Source organism: Mesoplodon bidens (assembly GCF_964165515.1).
Source record: "Mesoplodon bidens genome assembly, chromosome: 9".
Classification (NCBI taxonomy): Eukaryota; Metazoa; Chordata; class Mammalia; order Artiodactyla; family Ziphiidae; genus Mesoplodon; species Mesoplodon bidens.
In genome coordinates, this window is record NC_138166.1 from 106,284,268 (window position 1) to 106,308,897 (window position 24,630).

The window sequence follows — 24,630 nt, forward strand, 5'->3', positions numbered from 1 at the left end:
TGTCACTGTGTCTCTTCCTGTGGGTGCCTGTCTCGCACTGCGGCCACAGCCCTATTTTTAAAACCAGCCACCTTCCACTTAGGCACAAAGACGCTCAGGTTTGTGCTGAGATGGGGAGGAACAGCAGTCACGTGCCGATGAAGCGTCACAACGATCAACTGTGGGAACAGTTGTGTGACTTGGAAGGACTGGGGTTTTGGACACTCACTAAGCAGAAGGGCAAAGGGACAGCAGCGCATGTCCTCTGCGTGTCGCCGGGGGGCCGGAGCCCCATCACTGGACACAGCATCCACCTGAGCCCTGCACGTGGTGGGTCACCTCCTCCAAGGGCGGCCGGCTACGCCCTGACCACTGAGATCAGCACTGAGCCCCTGGGGCCGAGGGCTGTGGCAGTGGAGGGGGCGGCCCACATGTAGGGAAGGAGTCTGGCAACCACATCCCAGGGGCAGCTCACAGGACACTGCCCACTGGGGGCCCGCTCCTCAGCACGCCCTTACCCAGCACTCGACTGTCCTGTGGATCAGGGTTCCTGCGTCATTTTCACACGAGCCAACTGGGACTCAGTGTGGAGCAGCCTGTCTGAGGTCAGAGGGCCCCAGAGGGCTGGGCCATAGGTCACAGGGCTGGGCGGGGCCCGTGTGACCGAGAAGTCTGCCCTCTGCAGACAGCAGCTGCTCAGGTGGCACCTGCCCAGCTCGGGTCAGCTCGGGGCTGCCGGGGCCGCTTCTCTCCAGCTGCACCTGCATGTGTCACTCTTGGAGACGCGGGGCCCCAGACGCACATGGGCCAAACCGCACTTACCGCGTCCCCATAACATGTCATCCTGTCCTGAGTGCCTCCTGTCCGCCCCCACCGCCCGGCAAACGCCCCTCTGCCCGGGTGACCCAGCCAGAAAATCTGGTGCCCTCAGCCTGGATGCTTCTCGCACACCCAGCACCGTCATCATACACCAGGTCCAGCAGACGTGTCCCCAGGGCCCCTGTGACCTCACCCACGATGTTGCCGTGTCCCCATCCGTGACGCGTGTCCCTCTGGACCACAGAAACACCTCTAGCGCACCTCGTCTCCCCATACATCCCTCGAGCTGAAGCCGGGAGCTTTCAGAAGTGTTATGTGTCACAATTAAAACTGCAGGTCTGGGCCCATCACTCCCCCTCGTGAACCCCAGTGTTCCCGCGAGACGCCTCCTCCAGGAAGCGCTCCCTGCCTTCTCAGGCTGTCTGGGCCACAGTGTCTCTCTTTCCAGCAGACACCAGGCTTGGAGAGGACAAGACCTGTTCTGTCTGGTTCTCTGTGACTCCTGGCACCAGCACAGAGCGGGAAGAGGGAAGGAGAAGGAAGGAAGGAAACGGGGCTTATAAGCGTGAGACTACAAAACCCACCTTGACAACCACAAACAGACTCCAAGGATGTGCTGGGCATCGTGTCGCCAACTCCCAGATCCAGGGCCCCGACCCAGAGATGCAGACATCCCACTGCTCGTGCATGGAGGCCTGGCTGCTGGCAACCTCGGCTTCTGTCTCTATGGCTGCTCGGGGCCTTGTCTGGCCACCACTTAAACCAGCTCCCGTCCCGACCCGTCCAGCGCCCATGCCCTGCCTGATTTCTCTTCAGACCGCTCCACATTCCCTGAGGCAATGTGATGTACAGTACACCACCGTACGGCGTGCTGTCTTACAGCACGTTACACTGTACTGCTCCGTACACCGCTATGCTGTGACATACCATCCGCCACGTCATGCTGTATCACGTACTATACAACGTCAGGTAATAGCAAACAATTACGTAACGACAAAATTACATCATGTGACAGTGCGCGCGATGCGACACTGCATTACCTGGCATCTTACTGGACTACGCCATAGAGCACGTCACGTCGCCCCGTGCCGCGCCGTATCACATCGCGCTGCATATGCACGTCCTCCTCCTCCGTCGCCCCCGCTGGGCCGCACCTTCACCAGAGCCCAGTCTCTGTTCCGTCACCCCAGCATCCCCACTGCCGGCACAGGGCCTGGCACTCGGCCGCCCTGCGTTGGTACCAACCAGTGAGTGGTAAGTGGGAAACTGGCCTCGACTAAAAGCAGCTCCAGGAGACGCCTTGACCCCAGAGACAACAGGACGTACAAGTCCTCGGCGTGGACGCCTCGAAGCTAAGCCGGCCCCTTCCCACTCCCCAGTTCTGCACGCACGTTTGGCCAGGGAGTAAGCAGGCCAGGCCGGGTCCACGTTTCCGCCCTCGCACGCCCAGCCCCGGCCAATGCTGACAGCTTCCAGAACCCGCGTGGGTCTGGCCCCCCAGGACCCCCAAGCTCTGGACTCCACTCCCGTCCCGACTCTCGTTCGACCCCGACTCTGCCTTTGCAGGATCGCATCGTGTCGGCATTTGGTTCTGACACTGACAGGTGCCCACGAACAGCCCTCGGCTCTGGATTGCATCCAACTCCAAGGCAGCCAGCCAGATCCCAGGAGGAAAGTGAGGCCCGGGCCCTGAAAACGCCTGGTCTCAGCCTCCCGTCCACTCTGCTGGGGGCTGTAGCAGTGGGAGGGGGTGCCCCAAAGAAGCCAGAAAATATCCTTCTGGGACCGAGGATGAGCCAGGAGATCCGTCTGCAGACAGGTCTCCAGGTCTATCCGGACAGAAGCAGATTCTGTCTTCACGTAAGTATGAAGAGGCAACAGCCTCAACTGCCATCACAGGACCTTCCCGAGCTGAGTTCTGCAGACGCTGGAAGAGCCCCCAGAGGACAGCGTGTTGTGACTGTTAACAGATTCATTGTTGCCAGTAGCAAGAGCGGCACCTTTCCACCCGACGTGTGTTCTGCAGCTGGTCGCGAATCCATCCAGGATGAAGCCGTCACCACCCCTGCTTCCTCCCGAACAGGCCTGAGGACCGCAGCTCTGTCTTTAGACTCCTTTCTCATCCTCAGGAAAAGCACAAGCACCCGCTAAAGCAGGGGCTCCAGGCCATATTCCCTCTGCGGAGGGGGAATGTTCACTCGGCCATGGTGACCCCCGGCCCAGATGAGCCTCGTTCCTGGATGGCACACATGGAGGATGCATCTGACGGCCAGCGGGAGGACGGGCCTCTGTCGCGCACTTTGCTTTGGAAACACACAGTCTATCCATTCAGCGAAATAAAGCAAGCTTGTCCCTTCCAGGTAACAACACAGGATACACGACAGACAGAGCTGAAAAATTATTCAGTTTCTTTTCTGGAATCACCCTGCTGGAGTCTGAGACCCTTGCCGAGTCCCCAGGCCCCCGGCCGGTTCCCTCTGCTGCCTGTCTTCCCGCTTCAGTCCTCGGGCGCCGCGTCCGCCAACCCGCCTGCTGAAATGGGAGCAGCAGGTGAGCTGACCCTGCAGGGCCCCCTGCCCTTCGCTGGTGACCCCCGAGGTTCAGCCAGGCTTCACGGGCCCTCGACCTGGAACCTGCCCGAGGCTGCGAGGCGACCGCGCCAGAACTGCCTGGAGAGCTGAGACCAGGCCACTCCCCGCCTGCTGCCACGGGCCGGTCAGCGGACCCCGCAGGCTCCCTGCGTCCCACCACAAGCCCGCCGCCACTCTGGCCTGTGTCTCTCATCTGTGTCACCAGGCGCAGATCAGGAGGAACCCCGACGTCCCTTTTACTTAAAACGTCCTCCGATTCTCTCGCGCTACGTCTTGGAGAAGATGAGGTCCCTGCAGGCTTCGGCTCTTCCCGGCTTTTCCCAGGCACCCCACCCCCTGCAGAATAGCACGGCTTCTGAGCAGCTGGACTGTGGAGCACTTCCAAAGCACCCTCCTCAGTCCTGGTGGAAAAGCACAGCCTTCCTTCCAGCTCCAGGGCTCACCAGTCCCTCTAACATTTACTCCGGTCTCTCAATCACAATGAAAGCACACTGGGCGCAAAACTGGTTTCGGGTACCTACACGCACAGCTGCCTGCCCACACTCACAGGTGCAGGCACTGCGTCCCAGGCGAGAACAGAGGGTGTGACCACGGCAAGCAGCCCGGGCCGTCGGGGGAAGCTGTGTGTGCAGCTGGCGCTACAGCAAGGAGCCCCTCCTCCCCTGGGCCGGCAGCCTCCTTGTTCTGGGATTCCTCGTGCAGGTGCGGCCAAGCCCCCTGGGTGTTAGGAAGGCAGCGCTGACCCCACAGGCCGCCATGAACTCGCTGAGCCCTTCTCATGGACCCAGAGGCTCCGCTGCGAGTTGATTCGGGTGAGAGTCAAGCTGCCGGCCCCGCCCGGCCCCGTGGCTGCCCCTTGCACAGCCCCCTTCTCCCCTCCAGCCCACCTGGCACCCATGCTGGTCCTCAGAGCCCCCCCCGACAAGCACCCAGGTGAGGCGTCCCCTCCTCTGAAGGCCGGGCTCTGCAGATGTCCCTGTGGCCTGGGCCTCGCGTGGTGCTCCCGTCAGGGAGAAGCCTGGCCTGGTCGGCCGTCCAGACAGCTGCGCTGCGTGGGCATCACAGCAGGGGTCACTCCGTTCTCCCAGGAGCGACTGCATCGCACTTTGCAGAAGGGCATGCCTGCCCCCCTCACCCGGAGGCTGGGCAGAGCTCACGGTCCGGGGTGGGTCTTGGCGTCCAGCTGTCCCGGTTCCCAGCCCTGGGCTCGCACCCGACAGTGTTTAAAGACATCGTTCTCCAAACAAGAGATGCTAAGATTTAAAATCACGTGTGTTACTTGAAATGAGCCCAGAGGAAGAATGGAAGCCGAGTGCTGAGGCCAGAGCTTGGATTAGACAGGACGCAGCTGGTGTCGCTAAGATCCAAGGGAGACAAACCGCTGAGCCAGGCCCGTCACCTGCCGGACAGTCACGAGTCAAACACACCAGCAAAGAGGAGCTGAGGCTGAAAAGGCCCCTGGGAGGGTAGCAGACACGGCCGATCTCAGGGCAGGAGGGACGCGCAGCGCACGCAAGAGGCCACGGTCCCGGGGGCCACGGGGCAGGCGTCTCTGCGGGGCGCGGGGAGCAAAGCGCGTGCTTCCTCTAAAGGTGATCAAGCACATCCTCCCTGAAGGGAGACGCACACACGGGTTAGAAATACGTTACTTAAGGATAAGCTACCGAGAAAATGAAGAATGAGAAAAGGATTTTTCTGTCCTGCTCAATTTGACTAGATGACATGGCCATGAAGACTGAATGCAACCACCCGTGTTCTCTGTGTGCTCTGAACACAGGCAGTGTCACCTGGGAACCACTGTTCACTCACACCTGACGTCCACGCCCAAGTTCATTAATTAATGCCCAGGAAAGAACCACCCATATAAGGAAACCCACTGCATCCACCTTTCAGGACAAACACGGACCATGTCTGATGGGGACAGACGTGTCATCAGCTACATGACTCTTCATTAAGTTCTGTACCACCCTGTGCAGAATAGGCCAAGGAAATGCCCTTTGAACTCCATCACAGGGTCACGTCTCCCTTTGCTGCTAATAAGAGGGGCGCACAGCACAGCACCAGGAAGCCCCACGGTGAGAACCAAGGGCAAACGGTCCTGGGATCTGCAGGGGCGCCGACACGCGGGCGGAAGGCTGTGCGGTCTGTACGCGGCCCATCCTGCCGGCCCCGCCCACAGTGCCGCCAAAACGCTAGTAAGATGCCACATCATCTTCTAAAACTGGAGCCACAAAACGTCCTTCTAAGTTCAAACTCTTCCTGATAACACGGGGTCACGTCCACCCCTACGTGGACCCCGCACTGGAGGAGGCTGCTTCTCTTGGTGGCAGCAAACACGCCCTCAAGGTGGCCGGGTTCGAGGTGCCACCACAGTTTGGCATTTCTGCCGCCAAACGCTCAGATCCTATGGTCACAGACTCTCCTCCGTAATCCTTTCCCTGTATAGCATCAGGTACATCCATAACATCATGAAATTATTTAAAATACAAAAGAAATGAAGTTTCTAAATTATGCACATATGTCATCCATTTTGCACAAGCAAGAAACACCCTGGCTGGCACAGCTACACTGGTTCACGAAAATGTAATTCAGAAATTTCAGTATTTAGAGGGTTGTTGATACGACACTCAAACTGCACGTGCAATTTCCCCCTCAGTACCTGATGTGACCACATTTAAAATGACCAAGGAACCAGACTTCAAATAATCAACCTCATTTCCCACAGAAAGCAATAAAATAAATGAAATGCCATTGTCATGAATATATTGTCACAATTCTAAAAGATAAAAAGACTTCATTCCATTTTATTCCATTCAGAGCGTCCTTAAGTTCCAGCAAATCCAATTTTGAAAGTATTACTTCCCAGTACTGGGATGAATTGCCAATTATGGAACAATTGTTAATGCATTTCTGGGTAAAAAATGATAACTGATTTGGTCTTAAATATACTCAATAATCTCTTATGCTGAAGAACGAGGACCATAAAATGGGTGCTGCGCAGGGAAAGAGAGCCTGTGGTCACACAGAGCGAAGCCATTAACACGGAATTCCGCTCCTTTTCAGCCAGCAGTGTTTAGAATGGAATCTGCTGACTTCCTTTCTCTGGGACCCACTAGGCTGCTCCGCTCAGCTGGACCCCGAGCTCCACCCCTTACAGTGAAAGGAAGCCTGGGAGGCGTGTGGGCCGGGGGCGTGCGCGTCACCTCTCCACAGGCTTTCTGGGAAGTAGTACAACTCCGCAAGGAATTCTTCTTTAACCAAAAATTCTGTTCCCCAAATCATTCCTTTCAGCAAATCAGAGTTCCTAAGGGCACCAAAATATCCTACAAGGAAAAGCCAACAGCAACCAAAATAGGGTGTTACAGCTATTTTTATGCCCTGTTGCCCATCACTGGATAAAGAAACTTTAAGTTAATAAGACGCCATAAGATGATACCGCAATTGACGAGAACTAAATGTCCAGATCTCTAAATCAGCCAGAATACCGTGCTGCATTGTACACTGGGGTGAAAATGTAAGTTTCATTAAAAATAGTTCATATATTTAGCCACATACAGGATTGGCTGAAACAGAGAGTCATTTTCTGCTGTGTCTGGGTCGGTGCATTCAGTCACTGCGCTTACAAAGGACCATGAAGCACGGGAGTCCTTCCCACTGAGTTACTGGAAACCATCAGGCTCAGGTTCTGTTACGTTTCCTATATTTTTCTTACTGGGCGGAAAGACTGTACATTTTACACAAGTTTTCAGTAGCTGAAAACAAACGTGGGGTGCAGGGGAAAGCAGCCTTCGTACACACCCCACATTCTGAGCTTTGCGTTTTTCATTCAGTGACAAACACCAACCACACGCTGGGACCCCCCCAGAAGATCTCAAAATGCATGAGCGGGTGACGGGCTGGGCTCTAAGAGGTCAAGCACTGGGCTACTCAGACTTTCGTCCCGTGCTCTCGTGGGCCAGGTGGACACGGTGAAGCCCGTGTGAGCGGCTGGGCTGGGACGGGACGGAAAACCTCAAAGCACAAGGGCATCGTTTTGTCCACACGGGGTCATCGCAGAGGCCGGAGCCCCGCCCCTACACCGCTTTCTATCCGAGGGAGCAGTGCGGTCGCCGTCCCCCGCCCCTCCCCAGGAGGCCAGCCACTCCCCTCCGGGCACCACCCGATGAGCATCGGGGTTCTGGGGAGACGGCTGTCTTCTGAGCAGCTGGCCCCCCTCCCTGCCCGGGTGGGCGCGTGCGCTTAAGCGGAAGCAGCCTCACCTGCCACCTTCGCAGCGTCCGCCGCCGTCACGTTCTGGACGTTGGCGCGCACCCTGAAGGTCACCGCTGGTCCCGAGACCCTGGAAGAGACCGTTTAACAGGCGTGAGAACCCCTCAGCACACGGGCCTCTTCCCTGAACGCTACACGCACCCCAGGCGCTGCTCCTCCACACGCGACCTCCGCGGGGGTGGCTCTGCGGGGTCACTGTGACTCTGTTCCCAGATTCCAGGAATTCTATCCACAGGCTTCGCTTTTCTAACACACACACAGCAGGGCACTTACAAAAAATTCACATCAACCCCAATATCCAACAATAACAAGCAGATATTCTTGCAAGGGAAAAAGAAAAATTGTTATGGAAACTGTTTTCAGTATTTTGTTCCCAAGGGAGCCACAGGAACCAAAAGCATGAGGAAAGTGACGGGTATTTTTAAAATTCTCTTGAAAGGAACTGTTTAAAAAACTTACTGAAATCTTTAGAACTACTCAGTAAAAAAAACAACTGGCAGGGGATTGCCAGACAGGAGTTGTCAAAATTTTTCAAAGCTGGGCTCCCCTGGTGGCGCAGTGGTTGAGAATCTGCCTGCCGATGCAGGGGACACAGGTTCGAGCCCTGGTCTGGGAGGATCCCACATGCTGCGGAGCAACTAGGCCCGTGAGCCACAACTACTGAGCCTGCACGTCCGGAGCCTGTGCTCCACAACGGGAGAGGCCACAGCAGTGAGAGGCCCGTGCACCGCAATGAAGAGTGGCCCTCGCTTGCCACAACTAGAGAAAGCCCTCGCACAGCAACGAAGACCCAACACAGCCAAAAATAAATAAATAAATAAATAAATAAATAAATAAATTCTGGTAAAAAAAACATTTCAAAGCTTTTTAAATACTGTGTTGCACGTGACTTTGGAAAGTACATCCCCCTTTTAACAACTGATTTGTCTGAAGGGGGGCAGGGAGGCCGCCTTCGTCAGGACTGTCCCAGCTCCGCATCTCCTGGGCCGTCATCTCCCGGACACCTCCCAGGAGCTGGTGTCGAGGGAGCCGGAACGGCACGGGCTGCTCGAGGGTGGCCCTTCCCGTCACACGCGTGGTTTCCAGGGGCCCCTGGCCGCCAGGATGCCCCTGGCAAGGCAGCTGCTCTTGGTGATTGGTGAGGTTCCCCACGACAGGCTCAGTGTTCGCTTCGACTGCCCTCCCCTGGTCCAGGGGCTGGGCCTTCCTCGCTGAAGCCATGGGGTCTTATCAGTCTGCACAGATTCAACCACCAAACAGCACCGCTGAGAACAAAACCACGTGCCTGCCATCTGCTGAGCCTCCGTGCGCACGGGAGCTTTGCGCATATCGTGTTTAATCTCTCCAGCAAGGCAGGCGCGGTCGCCTCCATTTACGATGAGGACCCTGTGGACCCAAGGGCTGTCCTCCCTTAAAGGGAGGCCAGCTGAGTCACAGGTGATGCCGCCCTGCACCCCCCCAGACGCTGCCAGGCCACCTGTCACCTGCATGGTCTAACCTGGCCCTGCCCCCTGCCCGGCCTCCCACCCATTCCACGCCAATTCCAGCGTCTATGACAAGATCGTTTCAAAGGCACTGCTAATAAGAGGGATGTAAGGAAACGTGCACGAGAGTGAGACTCAGGAGAAAGGGACCGGGCTTGAGAAGAGTCATGTGGAAAGCACAGCGACGCTCTCAGAAACGGCAGAAACGCTGCCAGCAGGAACCAAATCCCCGAGTCAGGCGTGTGCCACCTGCCACCTCCTCTGCATCCACTCTGTCCCCTCCCCTCCTTCCCGAGCGCGTCATCCAGCGGCCGGCCCGCTGCCCCAGGTCGTGGGAGCTCAGACCGCGCCTCCATGCACCTCAGGGCTTCTTGGCATTCAGGGGCCACCTATACTCGTGACCCCTGGTCTCGCTCCGGTCCTGTCCCTCAGGCGGCCTCTGGCCCAGAGCCCTGGCCGGCCGGGCCCTCTGCAGAGGCAACTGCGGAGCCCCCAGGGGTAGCATGGCCGTCGTTCCAGCACCTCTGCTGTCGGACGTTCCACCCAGGAGCCTGGGCCTCACCGCAAGCGCAGCGAGCGCTCCTGGAGCAGCTCCTGCCGTGGCGCCCACAGCTCTGGTGGCTCGTCCAGCCACGGGGCCTCCCGGTCACCTTCCTGTACAAGAAACGTCACCACGTCCTGCAGTAGCGCCACCCTCCCTCTCCACCCCTGCTGTTGCGGCAGAGCCGTCTTCCCGGTCCCACCCCCAACGTGTGGCACCCGGAGGACTTGTCCGACCCTCTGCCCACGTCACAGGTAGCATCCTCCGTGGACTCCCCAGGCCCCAGGGTCTGAGGGGACGCAGCAAACCTCTCCCCGGTCCCTGCTGGGTGCTCCCGGGGTGGACAAGGGGTCCTCCCTGCCCCGTGGAGACTCCCTGCAGCGGTGTCTTCACTCCTCGCCGTGGGAATCGGGTTCCACGCCCTCTCAGTTCCAACCCCAGTTCCACAAACGCTCTGACAGCCGTTGCTCTGGGACCTTCTAGCAAGTGCAGCGACTGCCTGACGTTTGTGCTTGAACTGAACATTAATTATCGTACAGATCACTCGTGTGACGACACTTCCGCCAGCGCCTGACACGCGTGTGGACGACGGGGCTACGTCTGGGACTGAGTCACGACATCTGAGCGCAACTGCTTCCAAAACTAGGAGAAAAGCCCTTCCTAACATGAGCGTCCACACCCACCGTCAAAGAGCACCAACAGCAGATCTGCGCAGCACGGCTCTGGGTTTAGGTGTGGCTTCTGTGACGTTTCTAATCTAAACTACGTCTGCAGAGTTCCAGGCACGTGGGATCCCCCAAATCTAATCTCCCCTCAGGTGCCGGCAGTTTTCTCTAAAGATCACACAGACGTCCCTGGATTCCCAAAGACGGAGCACACGGGGGTTGTTCACCTGCCCCAACACTTGCGGGACCAGCGGGAGAGGCTGACGGGGCACCAGGGCCTTCCTTCCTTCCAGGGCGCCACACACAAGTCCCTGGGATGCACACCTGTGACCCCGGGACCGCCTAGCGTGGAAAGCGCACCCTGAATGGAGGGTCCGAGTTGCCGTCACCAACTCCCTACCTGACACCTGGTCTGTGATGGCCCAGCCCCTGCGCAGCCAAGCCCTGGCCCTGGCACCAGAGAGGGAAGGGTCACCCTGCTGCACGGGACATATCCAACCCCTTATGGCCGAACACGACGTGAGCTCAGGTGCTCCCTCCCCAGCACCTGCTCTAATGACCGGAGATGTGAAAGCCTCTGCACAGAGTCTCCACTGCACAGCTGTGTCACCATCTGTCACCCTGCTGAGCCTTTTAACCTCTGAGGCCTCGGTTTGCCCAGCTGTAAAACAGGGGCAGTTCTGGCAAGCCGCCAGGGAAACAAGACAGGAGGCAAATAAGTACAATCTCTGCTCCAGGAAACGGAAACACGTATTCCAGAATCCTCCAAACCTGCAGGGGTCCTCACATGGGGAGGGAGGTGTGGAGGGTCGGCGGTGGGCACGGGACAGGGGGGCCGCGTCCTCGCCGGGCTCCTGCCGGGCTCCTGGCCTGTGCACAGGACCTCGTGAACGTGTCAGGCTGTGAATTCCCGCTGCGTCTTCAGGAACCGGCCTTCGTCAGCGCAGTCGACCACACGGAAGGGAAATCACACCGCTTCTGGCCTCGTGAGGACTCATGAACGGGGATCCGAAGGGGGACCTGGGATGAGGCAGGCGCCTGCGTTCCCTGAGCTGGGCTGCAGGCTCGGCTGAAGCCCCCACTGGCTGGGAGTCTGCGAGGCCCTGCAGCACTGCCCACCTGACTGAGAGCCGAGAGCAGCCGCATCAATCAGCACTGCCTCGGACAGCCATGATTAGATTATAAAATCACAACTGCGGTCGTTGTGCGTCTGCCGGCATAATTACACCAGTATGCTGATGCCGTTTTAATGGCCTCTAATGATGTAATAAGAAATAATGAAATTTGCTTGACAGCTACATAACCATTAACAAAACATATTAAGCATAACTAGTACTTCCATAAAAATGCAGACAATCCTGGAAGTGCCGCTTTGTGGGGCAGATTACTTTCCTCTCCTGCAACGATGAGCAGCCCTGAGAGCGTCCGTGGCTCGCAGATCCCAGTGCTGGCCACGCAGTCGTCCCCCAGGCACCCCCGCCCCCCCCAGGTCAGTCCCTGCAGCTGGTGCGTGTCCTCACGTGCTGGGTCCTGGGGGCGACACACAGGACGTGCATGTGTGGCATGGGACACCACACACACCCCCGCAGACCACGTACAGCATTAAATACTCAGAGGTGCGAGACGAGCGTTAAGTGGGCAGGACGGGGGGCTCCAGGGCCGGGCGAGGCTGCGGGGAAAGGGCCGCTCAGGGATTTAGTCACGCGAGAGCCCTGGACCAGACTCCCAAAGGCTGAAAGAGCAGGTCCAGCGCAGCCCCGGGGGAAGTCGGAAGCCCCCGTTCCCTGAGCAGGAAAGAGACTGGCAGGTGATATCTACAAAAAAGCTGGTCTGGGAACCGGCCCAGCTTCCGAGCCTGGAAAGCCCCCCAGGACACCCGTGTCCCCAGAGTCTCCAAACCTGGAGAGACTGAGCCGCAGACCCAGCTGAGGGGCCAGAGAGGGGTGTCAGGCAGCTAGGCAGCGTCTCCTGAAGGGCCCCAGGCCCGAGCCCCCCCACTGGAGCCCCCCAGGACTGACGCCACTTCCCACAACTCCCTTTCCTCTCCAGCCCTCCCTCAAACGCTCCCGTAGCAGCAGTAGTTGGGGGGCAGCCCCGGCCTCCATCCCATCTGGAAGGTTTCTAAGAAACAAGGGGCGGCAGGGGGGCAGCAAAGGACATGTCTCCAGGAAGCAGCCTGCGGCTGGGACCTCTGCCTTCCGTCTGCTGCCTGGTCACCATGGAGGGTTTTGCTAAAGGAAGATAATGAAGGTTCAATCAACACAGCCCCGCGTGGGCCTAAGGAGTCCCACTCTAGAGCTGACTCGGGTGATTACTTCTGAGCCGCGAGGACGGTCTCCCGGTGCTGCAGGCTGCCAGCTGCTCCTGGAAGCTCCAGTCTCAAGACCCCTCTGCCTGGTACTTGAGGCCTTTAGAGTTCTCACACGAGGTTCCTGCCTTTGATGAAGGAGGCACCCACTCCCTCCCTCCCTCCCTTCCTCCCTCAGCCTTGGGCCACATTCAGTGTCCCCTCTACAGAGAGGCGGGTGCAGTGTCACAGGGGGGCCACCTGGGGGGCCAGACCCGCCTGCACCATCACTCATCCCGTCCTGCGTGTGTGTGACACACACCCACGCCATGCGGTCAGCGTGCCAGGCGTGCTTATGCAGACATGCAGCAGGGACCACTGGCCCTGAGCTGGGTCCTCAGGGGCCAAGCCCGTGGGGATCCAGTGGCGTGTGTGGCCCAGGGAAGTTGCCCACGGGTGCCCGGAACGGGGCAGAAGCTCCAAGGACCCCTCCTCCTCTCTGAAGGGAACAGTCAGGACCTCCGGGTCAGGCCGTCTGTCCTGCTTACTGGGCCACACGGAGACCGTGACGGGGCCAAAGGGCCTGTGGAAGTGGCCTCGGGCAGCAGGAACGGCTCCCCGCTGGGCTGCGTGAGGCCCTCCCACTGCAGGGCCTGAGTCTGATGACCAAACCCTCCTGGAGGTCCTGCACACAGGAGCGGTGCCGACGCACAGCCAATCAATGCGATTTGACAGAGGACAACTGTAAAGGACCCTTGATGTTACAGGTGGGAATACAAGTGGCTTCGGGGGCCCGCGTGCGGCTTAACACAACACAGAAACGGACCCTCGGCCAGCGGGTGACTCATCTCGCACCCGCCGCTCCCGCCACCCCTCCTGCTCCGAGGCCACGGCCCGTCACCGGAGACCTCAGCAGCCCCACGGCACTTGGGCTCCCTTGGGTCCCCTGTAGTTCGTTCTCCGTGCGGCTGGAAAGACGCTTTCCTGGAGAACATCCACAGTGGCTCCAGCACTGGGACCAAGGCCACCTGGGCTCCCGGCTGGGCTCCCACGGCCGCATCACCCCCCCATCCCGTGGGTGGGGTCTCCTGCCCCAGATTCCTCCCCTCGGCCTCACCCCTCCGTTCGCGGGGACGGGACGGAAGGCACCTGACCTTCTCCGACTCCGTCCACGTGTCCGCCTCTGATGGCAGCTCCGCGCCCCAGAGCGAGACTCCTGCCTGCTGTCCTCTCCACCCGGGCCCTCAGCGCTCGGTAAGCATTTGTGCAGCGGTAACTGTCCCCGTGGACCACCACGGGTGCAGAGCTGTCAGAAGAGCCTCATTAGCTGAAGGACCGTCCCCGAGGCCCTGGCTCGCCTGCGGGGGCCAGGCCGCCCCGACGGTCTAGAGCCTCCTGGGTGGTTCCCGGTGCAGCGGGGAGACCTGAAGCGTGGGGCGGGGTTCTTTCAGGGGATTATAGTCCTTCCGATGGCGCTCTGGTTTCAGCTGCACTTACAGAACCAACCTGAACCCCACTGGACCTTTCCTTCCTCTTCTTCCCTCACCAGTTTCCTGTGACGCAATTAACAAACCCCACAAGCTCACGGTGGACCCACCAGGCGGAGATGCCCAGGGCCCCGCCCACACTCACGCGATGTCCGAGAAGACGCCCGCCGGCATGTCCAGGAGACGCGCCACGTCCTCCAGCACCTCCGTCCCCTTCTCTGGGCTCAGCGGGCTGCGGGGAGAGCAAAGGGTTACGCGGCGGGCTCGTCACACCCGAGGAGCAGGGACCCCCCGCCCACCCTCCCGCCCTGCTTGGAGAACTGCCCCGGCTGCACCCGTCACATCAGGGCTGGGCTGCAGGCACCCGGGGGCAGAGGCCTCCCCAGCCGTGATGAAGCACCTGCATTTTCCAGCAAGAAGACCAACAACACAATGCGAATGGGGTTGTTAGGGGAGCGTGATGGGCCCAGGAACCAGCACCTGGCTCATCTCAGCCGGGGGGCGGGGAAGGGCGGGGTGGAGATGGGAGAGGGGAGCGGAGGCCGGGAAGCCAAGTTCAGGAGGGCGTCAAACGTACGGAGGGAACGCATGTCTTTAAGTGGATTCGGATTCATTTCTAAAATGAGTTATGCGCCAGTGAGGATACTGAAAAGACACACTTTTAAGGATGGCAGGACAGCCCAGCAGCAGCAATTCCCCAAAGGGGCTCACGTGCCACAGCATGGAGCCTCGGACCCCCAGCAAGGCCAGTGTCCCCAGGGCGGCACCTCCAGCAGCGCATGTGACTCAGGTCCCTGAGCCCAGTCTGTCTGGCACCGCAGGCGCTGCCGGTGGAAGCCCGTCAGAGCCCTTCAGAGAACTCGCCTGCGGTTACGTGAGCACCATCGACAGCTGGGGTTTTCGTCCCAGCCTATCATTCATTCATTCATTCAGCAAATGTGCAAGAAAGCCACTGGGTGCCGGGCGCTGCCCGGGAAATTCAGCAACAAACACTGAGCTGCTTCTTGGGGTTTATATCCAAGTGGGGACACAAGCAGCAAAGTCACCAACAGGAGAAAGGGACTGTGTCGTTGGGGGTTGAACTGTGTCACCGAAAATGCACACCTTCACGTCGTAAACCCGGAACCTCAGAATGTGGCCTCAGGCAGAAACAGGGTCTGTGAGGTCATCAGGTGGTTGGTTCCTCATCCACCACCACTGGGGTCCCCATGGCAAGAGGCGGTCGGGACACAGACATGCCCAGGGGACGACCGTGAGGACCCAGGTGCCAAGCCCCCTTGCCCCTCCCGCCCCCGACAGAGGGCGGCAGGAGCCCCGGCGGCACCGTGCGAGTGGAGGGCAGTGAACACGCAGGAGGTGCCCGATGGGCTGTCCCAGGACCGCGTGACTCCAAGAGCCAGCGGGGGCGCAGGGCACGAGAAGGAACCAAGGGGGCTCCCAGAGGCGGGGGCCGTGGAGGTGGGTGCCGGGCAGGCCCTGCAGCCTGCTGAGATGGTTCAGGTGTGCGGGCAGGAGGGACCAGCAGGTGAGCGAGACCATGGCGAGCGGGACACCTCGGCAAGGGCAGAGGCAGAATCCCCGCGTAGACACGTCGACACGGACTGTGAGGTCGGCTGGCGTCAGGGGAGGCGCTCCTCCTGCGCCCCGAGGAGATGCAGAGAAGCAGGCGCACCGATGGGACTGGGGGCGACTGCTCCGAGGTTCCCAGGCTGGCCGCCGCGCCCCTCAGAAAATGCTGTCACCTAGTGGAGGAAGCGCTCGGGGGGCTGCGATCAGCCAGTCCCACTGCGAGCTGGCGGCAGGTCTGGGCTGGGAGGCACGCTGCGCACGGCGGCGCCTCGCGCTACACCCACCTCTCCTCTGGGGGGACCCGGGGCCGCCAGCCCAGCGAAGGAGCTGGAATGTGATTTTTGGGTGGGCACACCGGGTGCTGCCGGTGGCGCCACTTTTACTGACCGTGCCAGGCCTGCTCGCCACACGCCTGCTGGTGACCCAAACCCTCTCCAGCCTCCAGGCTGTTCTTCATAAGGTGAGGAAGGAGAGGTCGTCCCGGTCTGCAACTGAGGGGCTGCCCCCCCATCCTGCTTCCTGAGTAAGTAGCCCTCAGGGCTGGGGACCCCCCCATCAAGGATGGACAAGTCCCCCAAACCTCCCAAACACGCTCTCCAGAGGCTTTCACATTATGAGGTTTTAAAATAAGAATGTTTTTAAAGAGGTGTGTGTGCATGTGGTGCAGACACGGGCCCTTTTACCCTGTCCCCTCACTCACGGAATCCCAGGGACACCTCTCAGAGCTGGCATCTCAGCCCCACCGGGAGGTCAGCTGCCAACTGGGAGAGCAGTCCACTCGGAACCCTGGTGTCTGCCTCTCCGCTCCCTGCCAGGAGCTGCAGGTCAGGTCTGTCTGTTCCTCAGCCAGCCTGGTGCTCGAGCGCGTCTGCATCTACGTGAAGTCTGCTGGGACCCCGAGCTCCGCGTGGGGACAGGCCTGGCTGCACGGCCGCCCCGCGGGCACCTGTGCCCTGGTGCCGGGGACGGGTCTCGAGGGAGCCATCCGGTGCTGACCACAGCGCCAGCTCAGTGCATAGGAGAAAGCACGCCACATCAGAGCTGGGACGAGTCCCACAGCCCGGCGTCAGGAAGACAGGGCCCTGTCCCCCGCTCCCCGGCTCCTGGCCACCAAGCAGGCCCCACCAGCTCTCACCCCTAAGGCCGCGAGCTCCCTCCTTTCCCCGAACCTCCCTCTGCACGTTGACTCAAAGCCACCCAGCACGCCACTTATTTTCAAAGGTCTCTGAGGATTTCGCACGTTTCGGTCCTGTCTCTGTCCACGAGCTGCAGGCTTGCTGAGGGCGTGACCAGCTCTTATCTTTTTCTTTCTCTCCAAAGCCTATGCCCCTGCCAGACACAAACCAACTTCCCTACCAGGTTGCTGAGATTCCACGAACCCCGTCTCCTAGCTTGTCTTCAACAAGGGGTAACGTAAGGAGATGTGGAGTCCGGCGCCTCCGTCGTGGACGTCAGGCCGACCGTGAGCCTCCAGGCCTACCTTCCTCCATCCTCACAACCCAGAAATTGAACATTCTCCTCCATTACAAGATTATCTAAACCAGCCTTGAAGATAATGATGAAGTTCGCCAGCCCAGAATGTTTTCAGAGGCCGGCTCGCTCTCCAAGGAGACACCTCGATGACCAGAGCCGCGCGGTGGCCCCGTCGGCCCCTCCCATCTTGCTGTTACGGCTCCGGCAGGCAGAGCAAATGGCTCAGGACAACAGCGGCTCCGTTCTTGTGCAAGTCGGACAAACGAGAGGGTGCTGACTGTACTCAAAACGAGCACGCAGTTATTTGTTTTATTTTTAAACTATGTGGCCATCAGCTGTCATGTCATGGTCTGAACTTCCTTAGAAAGCAGCTGGAGTTCATTTCAAAAATCAATGGGCGGATACAGCATGTGCAATTTCAGGGGCCCGCCTGTGACAGCTGCCACCCTGATTACCTGGACGCCCAGCACCGCCTGGAAGAGAGAGATGGAGGCGCTTTTAGCAGCTCGAGGTCAGAGCCGGCAGCGGCCGTGGGGTCCTCTGCCTGCCTGGCTGTCAGCGGCAGGAAGGATTTCCGGTCGACAGCTGGGCTGGGCCTCCTCACTAAGGCACTTCCTTTCTGAAGCCACACGTTCCTGCTGTTTAACTGAGTTAAACAAGGTTGCTGCTGGGAGCTACTAAGTCAGCAAAACAGGGGAAATGGATCCTGACCTCGATGGAAGCCCGCTGAGGACGGCCGCGCCCCACTCTCAGGAGAGTCTGACGGCCACACGCACAGCCCCATGAGGGCCGCGGTGTCCTAACTCACTGCTGGGCCAGAGGAAGGGGCCAAAATGAGCAGGTGATGAGGGAGCTTCGGAGGCCACTCTGAAAGTAAAGACTAGTGAAAACGGCGCAAGGGTCAGAAAGGTTAGGACCAGTGCAAACTTCCGGAAGGTGTCCCTCCGCCCTCGGCCATGCGTTGACTCCGTGGAAATTATCTCATTCACTGCTCACAACAGACCTGGGAGGAAGGTCCCGTATTAACCTCACTTGAGAGGGGTGGAAACTGAGACTCGGGAAATTAAACCCTTGCCCAAGATCGTGCTAGTAAATCCCCAAAGAAAGATGGAAACGGAAATGTCAAGTTAACGCTGGGATGTCGGCTTGCCGACTGCTGCACCTCTGCCTGGATTTAGCCCAACCAGACTGGAGAGCGTCTGCACCCGTAACCTCTCCAGGTCCTATTTTTCCAAGTGCTACCGTCTCTTACTTACGAGACACGTGAAACCAAGCAGAGAACGGGATGCGGTGATGGGGCTGGATGCCCCCGCCTGCCCCACGCTCACGTCTAGGACTCTGCGTCCGAGAGCCGACTGTGCTTCAGCTGCTTCACTAACTCCCTGCGGACATCTCACTATTTATTTGAAAATTCACCAAAGGTTGGGGACCAAATGAGTGATGGAGCACAGAATGAAAACGAGTCACAACCCTGATACAACTTCTTTTGATGAGATGATACTTGAAATCAATCAATAAAATGAGATTTTCACGGGATTCACCAATTATTCTAGTTATCCCTACCCATCATTATAACGAATAATGATGTTTATCTTTTAAAATAATCCTATAAGGTAATTAAAATTTTTGCTAACCCACAGGAATTCTCCCCCATGCAGAGAAGTGACGCTTCTGATGAGGACAATGCTGCAGGCACCACAGTGATTCAAGATCCCAACCCCAGTCTGGCACCACCTTTTTCCTGCAGGAGTCGAATGAAGGCCCCGTTTTTCAGAGCGTGAGGGAGCCTACGACGATCTGGGCAGACACACCGAGCTCCTGTGAGGGCTGAGCTCCCCGGCATTGCAGAGCACAGGCAAATTCACCTCGAGTGTCTGACAACCCTAAATTACTCTTATTAAAAACTGCTAACAACCATCAACTCTTCACAGGTAAATCATAAATAGATAAAAAACTGTTGTATGCTAACAACTTAGCATTTTTTAACATCAAGATGAGACTGTGCGTCTCAACATATTCAAAATTTTAACAAGTATGTTCTCCATAATATATCTGAATAAGTATATTCTCCAAAACAATTTTATTCTCCAGGAAAAAAAAAATTTGCCAACTGCTTGATACAAATCTAAGTATACAATGTCTTAGAATGTCACCTTTATAAAAAGTGCATTGACGTCAAAAACATAAAAATGTAAAGCTTTTGTATGCAAAGTTAAGTTGCTATCCACTTAAAAGAGACTTGTAAATATAAGATGTTTTATGTAAGCCTCATGGTAACCACAAAGCAAAAGTCAATAGTAGCACAATCTAAGAGAAAAAGCTTTCAGCTTTTCACCGTTGAGTATGATGTTACCTGTGGGTTTGTCATACGTGGCCTTTTTACGTTGAGGTATGTTCCCGCTATGCCCACTTTGTTGAGAGTTTTTATCATAAAAGGAAGTTGAATTTTGTCAAATGCTTTTTCTACATCTCTTGAGATGGTCATTCTCACCTGCTTCCAAGACACTCCATGCAACCCAGACACGCCGTGTGTCCCATACAGCGGAGCGTGGATCAGGGTCCGGGACGAGTGGGGGGTGGGAGGGAACATCTCCTCCTGGGAGCCCCTCTTCTGACTCTCCTCCCCTGCCCCTCCTGCGGCCCTAACCTCCAGCGGCACCCACACGTGCGGATCCTCCACCGAGCCTCCTCGGGACACACGGCCTCCGTCAGCGCAGCCCTGCGGCGAGAAGCAGCGGGTGGCCCTCTGCTGGCGCCCCCGTCCCACCCCCGGGCCCCGCAGGCTGACCCCAGACTCGCCAGGGTGGACGCCTCACCCCAGCAGTCGTGGTGCAACTGCCGAGCTCAGATTTCAGTCCAGCCCAGGTTACAGCACAGACGACGCCCGTGGCAGAGAGGGAGAGGCGGGCACGGTGCTGACGGCCAGCATGCCCACTGGCCGGTCTCCTCCGTCCACCGCAGGCCCCCTTAACCGTCCTCCACGGGCAGCAGAGGATCCAGGAGAGCGGACCCTGACCTTGCCACCCACCCCTGCCGCCTGCAGGGCCGTCCTACGTCTGCTGGGGAAGACCTCAGCGCTCACTGCCCGTCCTCCAGCCTCAACTCAGCCCCTCAGGTGCCCATGCGCCTGACGCAGGCGGGGCCTTTGCTTGTGCCGCTTCCCCCTCCTGCCCTTACACAGCTCCAAGCAGGGGCCCTGCAAGCTCATCTGAAGCCTGAAACCAACTCCGACGTTAACCAGTATCCACAGCTAGCGTTCTGGTAAAACTTTAAAGTCATGGTTCTGCGTAAGCCTATATGCCTCAACGGAGTCTCCTCCGGATACTGTTGTTTTTTTTTCCATTTTTCCTTTTCCCTCTGGCTTCATTGTTCACCTGCAGACTTGCTACTATTTTGACCACAGGGCAAAGCTCACCTTTCACCTTGTTCTCCCTCTTTCCTACTCCTTCATATGTAGGAGTGGAATTTAAACTGCTTAACTTCTGACAGATTCAAGTCTTGGCCCATTTATAACACAGATGACACTTTGCAAAAAATCAATTGCAGGTGTTAGGGTATGAGGGTCTGTGGGAATTACTGTGCAATTTCAGGGCATCGTTGAAGACAAAAAGCTAAGCTTCCCCGATGATTATGGAAATCGAACAGCAAAGCAGCTGGTGGGCTGCGTAGATACAGATATGGATGTAGATGCAGATGATACAGATGTAGGTACAGATATAAAGGTGTAGGTATAGGTTAGGTGTAGCTGTAGATGTAGACAGACAGATACAGACATAAATAGATGACGCAGATGTACAGACGTACCGACGTAGGTATAGGTATGAGCGTAGGTGTACCTGTAGGTGTAGACATACAAACACAGATATGGACGTAGATACAGATACATATAGGTGTAGGTGTAGATGTTGGCACACAGATACAGCTGGCACGGACCTAAGCAGACGACACAGATGTAGATGTGCAGACGTAGGTATCCGTGCAGGTGCAGCTGCAGATACAGGTGCAGGTCTTCAGGGCTAAACAAGAGCAGCGTCCCCACGTCACCAGACGCTCCCACGTTCCGCACTCCCAGGCTGAGCTGTACAACCAGCCGGTAGGAGTAGGCCTCTGAGGACAACCAAGCGGCAGAGAGAGGGTGGAGGGCCAGGATCCAGGCCTCCTCGGGGTGGGCTGGGCTTCCTTCCCCTCCCGGCCCCGCCCACCAACAACACATCTCGCCATTTGCTGCAGCAGAAGGACCCCATGTGGGAAGGGGGCTCACAGTCAGAGACCATAAGGGTCCCCGGGCACCGTCGTTCCTTCTGGCACCTTCTGGGCAGCCAGACATGGCCAAGCTGACCTGGAACGCGTTGGGCCAGAGAGGCACTGAAATTGTTTTCAACACCCATCATATTTGCACGAAGTAAGAATACTTCATCTACCGCCACGGTTAGAGGCCAGGCAAATGTGAAATGTCCTCCAGTTCTAGAATTCCAGTCAATAGCAGACATCAAAATCCAACACGGGTCTATAACCTCAGCAAACGTGAGCCTGCAGATTCCAAGCCATCGCAGACCAAAGAGCCACCTGCAAGGTGTTGCCTTATTTGGATCCCAAGTCAACAAGCTAATAAACGAAAACAAAGTTGTGACACTGATGTGACAACTGGAAGTTTGAACACAAACTACATATTTGATGATATTAAGGGATTTGGGGTCTTTGTAGGTGTGATATGGCATTACAGCGTGTTAAAAAGAAAGAACCCCTCTATTTTAAAGATATTTCATGAAATGCTTCTAAGGCAGTATAACTGGGATTTGTTTCAAAGGCGGAGGAGAGCTGGAGGTAGGGGGTGTGTGACCAGCCTGGGCTGTCCGGGTCGCCGGGCCTGGGTCGGTATCTTGCTCTTCTTGCGTGTGTTCAAACTTCTGCGGAGGGAAAAGCAAACACAAATGTGCTGCCTCGTGAAAAAGACGAAACCGACAGCCAGGGAAGCCTGTTGGACAGGGGACCCCGTGGCTGCATCTCGTCACCCAGGATGCCCAGGTCCTCGAGCCGAGGCCGTGGGGACACCGCCCAGGCCCCTGGAGCACGGCCACCGGCAGGTTCTGCTCGTGACCCCCAGGCTCCCTTAAATCATCACTGCGGATGCAGATGCAGGGCTGTGAAGTGGCCCTGGGAGGACTGTCTAAGTAGAACCTCTGTTTAGAGGCAAAAGCCTTGTCACCGGTGCTATTCTGTGACTTTGGGTTTCTGTCACCATCGGATCCTCAAACTGCCTCTCACATCAGTTACGTCCATTTTCCTAGAATTTCCGCAAAGCCCACCCGCAGCGGGCTGACCCTTGAGCCGAGGCCTCAGCTTCCGGAGGTCCCTCCTCACCCCGTCACTGACTCCCCAGCACCCCCAGTGCCTGTCTGGCGCTGGGGGTCCAAGACAGACAGAGCAGCCGCCACAAGAAGCGTGATGTCGGTGTGAAGGCATGGTCTGCAACTAAGTAAACAGATCCAGAGCGGGGCTCCAAAGAGAAGCCCATCCCAGCCCACCTGAGGAGCGTTTTCCCGTAGAGATTCAGAACCACGAACGTGAGAGCCCGGGAGTGGCTGGGGGGCGGGGTCCTGAGGTCGGTGACAGCAGCTGGGTGGACGGGGGAGGGCATCAAGCCGGGGAGCCTGCGTGATCTTACGGCAGCACTGGGGCTACATCAGGAAGGGAGGGACGTGTGCAGGGTGGGGCGCTGCCAAGGGTGTGAGAGGGAAGGAAAGCACCGCAGACCACCAGCGCCTTCGGAGGAGCCAGGCGCCTCAGGGGCTGGGACGCAGCTGAGCAAACGCTGATGCGGCCCCTGCTCGAAGAGGAAGAACCCCACAGGGTGTATCATTCCACCCCCAGGTAAGGTTCTGAGGGGAGGGCGGCGCCCTAGAGGAGCGACCCTGACCAAGGAGAGCTGCCTGGAGAAGGTGGCATATTAGCGTGCTGGGCCAGGAGCAAACCCAAGGCCTCCTGTCAGGACCCCTCACATTCCAGAGCGGAAAGGAAGCAGGCTGGGGAGGGAAATGGAGCCGCAGGGCCCAGGCCTGGGCAAGGCCTGTCGTCCTCGGGGACAGGATGACACGGTCAGGTTTAGGTTACGGAGCGCTCTCCTGGGGAGGGAGTTTGGAGGGGATGCGGGGGGACCTGGGAGGGGTCCTGCAGGGGCAGGGCCGGCGTGGAAACGTCAGCATCAGGGTCAGTGTGGGCAGCATCTCCCGGGCAGCTGGGGGCAGGGACGGAGGCACCACACCCCAGGTGACGGCAGAGGAGGCGGGCGGGGGTGGGCTGAGCACCGTCCCTGGGCTCCTGTAACCAGTACGAGGAGAGCCACGTGGAGAGAGCTGGGTCAGGGGTGAGACGTTACAGGTAAAGATCTGGCTCGAGCTGTGACACGGGATCGCGAGGTTCTTTACTTCGTGGGCTTGGGGACCCACCGGGCTAACACTGCTTAAACCATCAACAACACAGACACCCCGGGGCTCTGAACCTCACAGCCTACTGCTGTACTTTCCTCAGCTGAATTTCAAAACAACCCACCGAGCTGAACGGAGATTTGTCTGACTGCCTCAGGGGAAAAATTACACCGTGTTACGTCTAGATCTTTTTCCTTTTGTGAGCACCTCCTGTGTCGCGGTCATTGCGGGTCCTCAACACTTGTCCCATTTCACAGCTGGGGCGCCAAGTCCAGAGAGGCCGGCAGGAAACAGACAAGTCAGAAATGGGCCACCCTCTGGGGCCTGAAGACCACTGTTCACCGTTCTTCTCACTGACGGTCCCCAGAACTACCAACTAAGCAGTCAAGAATTCTAGATTTGGGATATTTTTTGTTTCTTTTTCTTACCATTTTTTAATACACAAAAAAATGATTATTTTCACTCCTTAAGGCATCTCGCCGCCTCCCAATCTTAAGTGATAGTAAACCCATCGCACCAAAGACCGTCTTTTAAGATAAACAGACAAAAGGATGGATGGCGTCAGGGGAGGGCTGCGGCCACACCTCCTGAACACGTCGTCGAGACACTGCCCGAGGGAGGCGCCGAGTAACTACAGTCTGCGCTGCCACCGCATACACAGAACCGCCCCCCGACATTCCGGAAGGAAAAACCGCAGAGATGGGCAGGACCCGCGCCCGGCTGCCCACAGCACAGAAGCAGCCACGTGAGCTCTGAGGGGCTGCTCGGGCGGGGCGGGGAGGGGTGGAGAGCGGAGGGAGACCAGGGCTGGACGCCCCCCTCCCGAGCGGGAGCCCCCCGCTTCCCGCCCCCGCCGCCCCCGGCTGCCGGCGCTGGCGGCTCTCCCACGGTGGTGAGGGACGGCGGAGGGCGGGCAGGCTTCCCCGAGGGCTCGAGCGGCGGCCCGGCGCGGCCCGGCAGGGCAGCCTAGTGCACGGGCCTGGGGCGGCACACGCTCCCGAGGCCGTGCCGAACGGGCCCCTTCTTCCGGACCCGACTGCC

General features: G+C 58.1%; 1 protein-coding gene across 1 annotated transcript in view; it reads right to left on the reverse strand.

Annotated features, from left to right (window-relative positions):
• Positions 1-24,630, reverse strand: part of PTPRN2 (protein tyrosine phosphatase receptor type N2) — a gene marked incomplete at its 5' end in the record, with an annotated part of 714,831 nt that overhangs the window by 404,055 nt on the left and 286,146 nt on the right. Inside the window, 2 exons of the mRNA XM_081243640.1 lie at positions 7,649-7,728; positions 14,268-14,354. Of these exons, the coding sequence (XP_081099766.1) occupies positions 7,649-7,728; positions 14,268-14,354 (167 nt within the window). The remainder of the gene's footprint in view (positions 1-7,648; positions 7,729-14,267; positions 14,355-24,630) is intronic.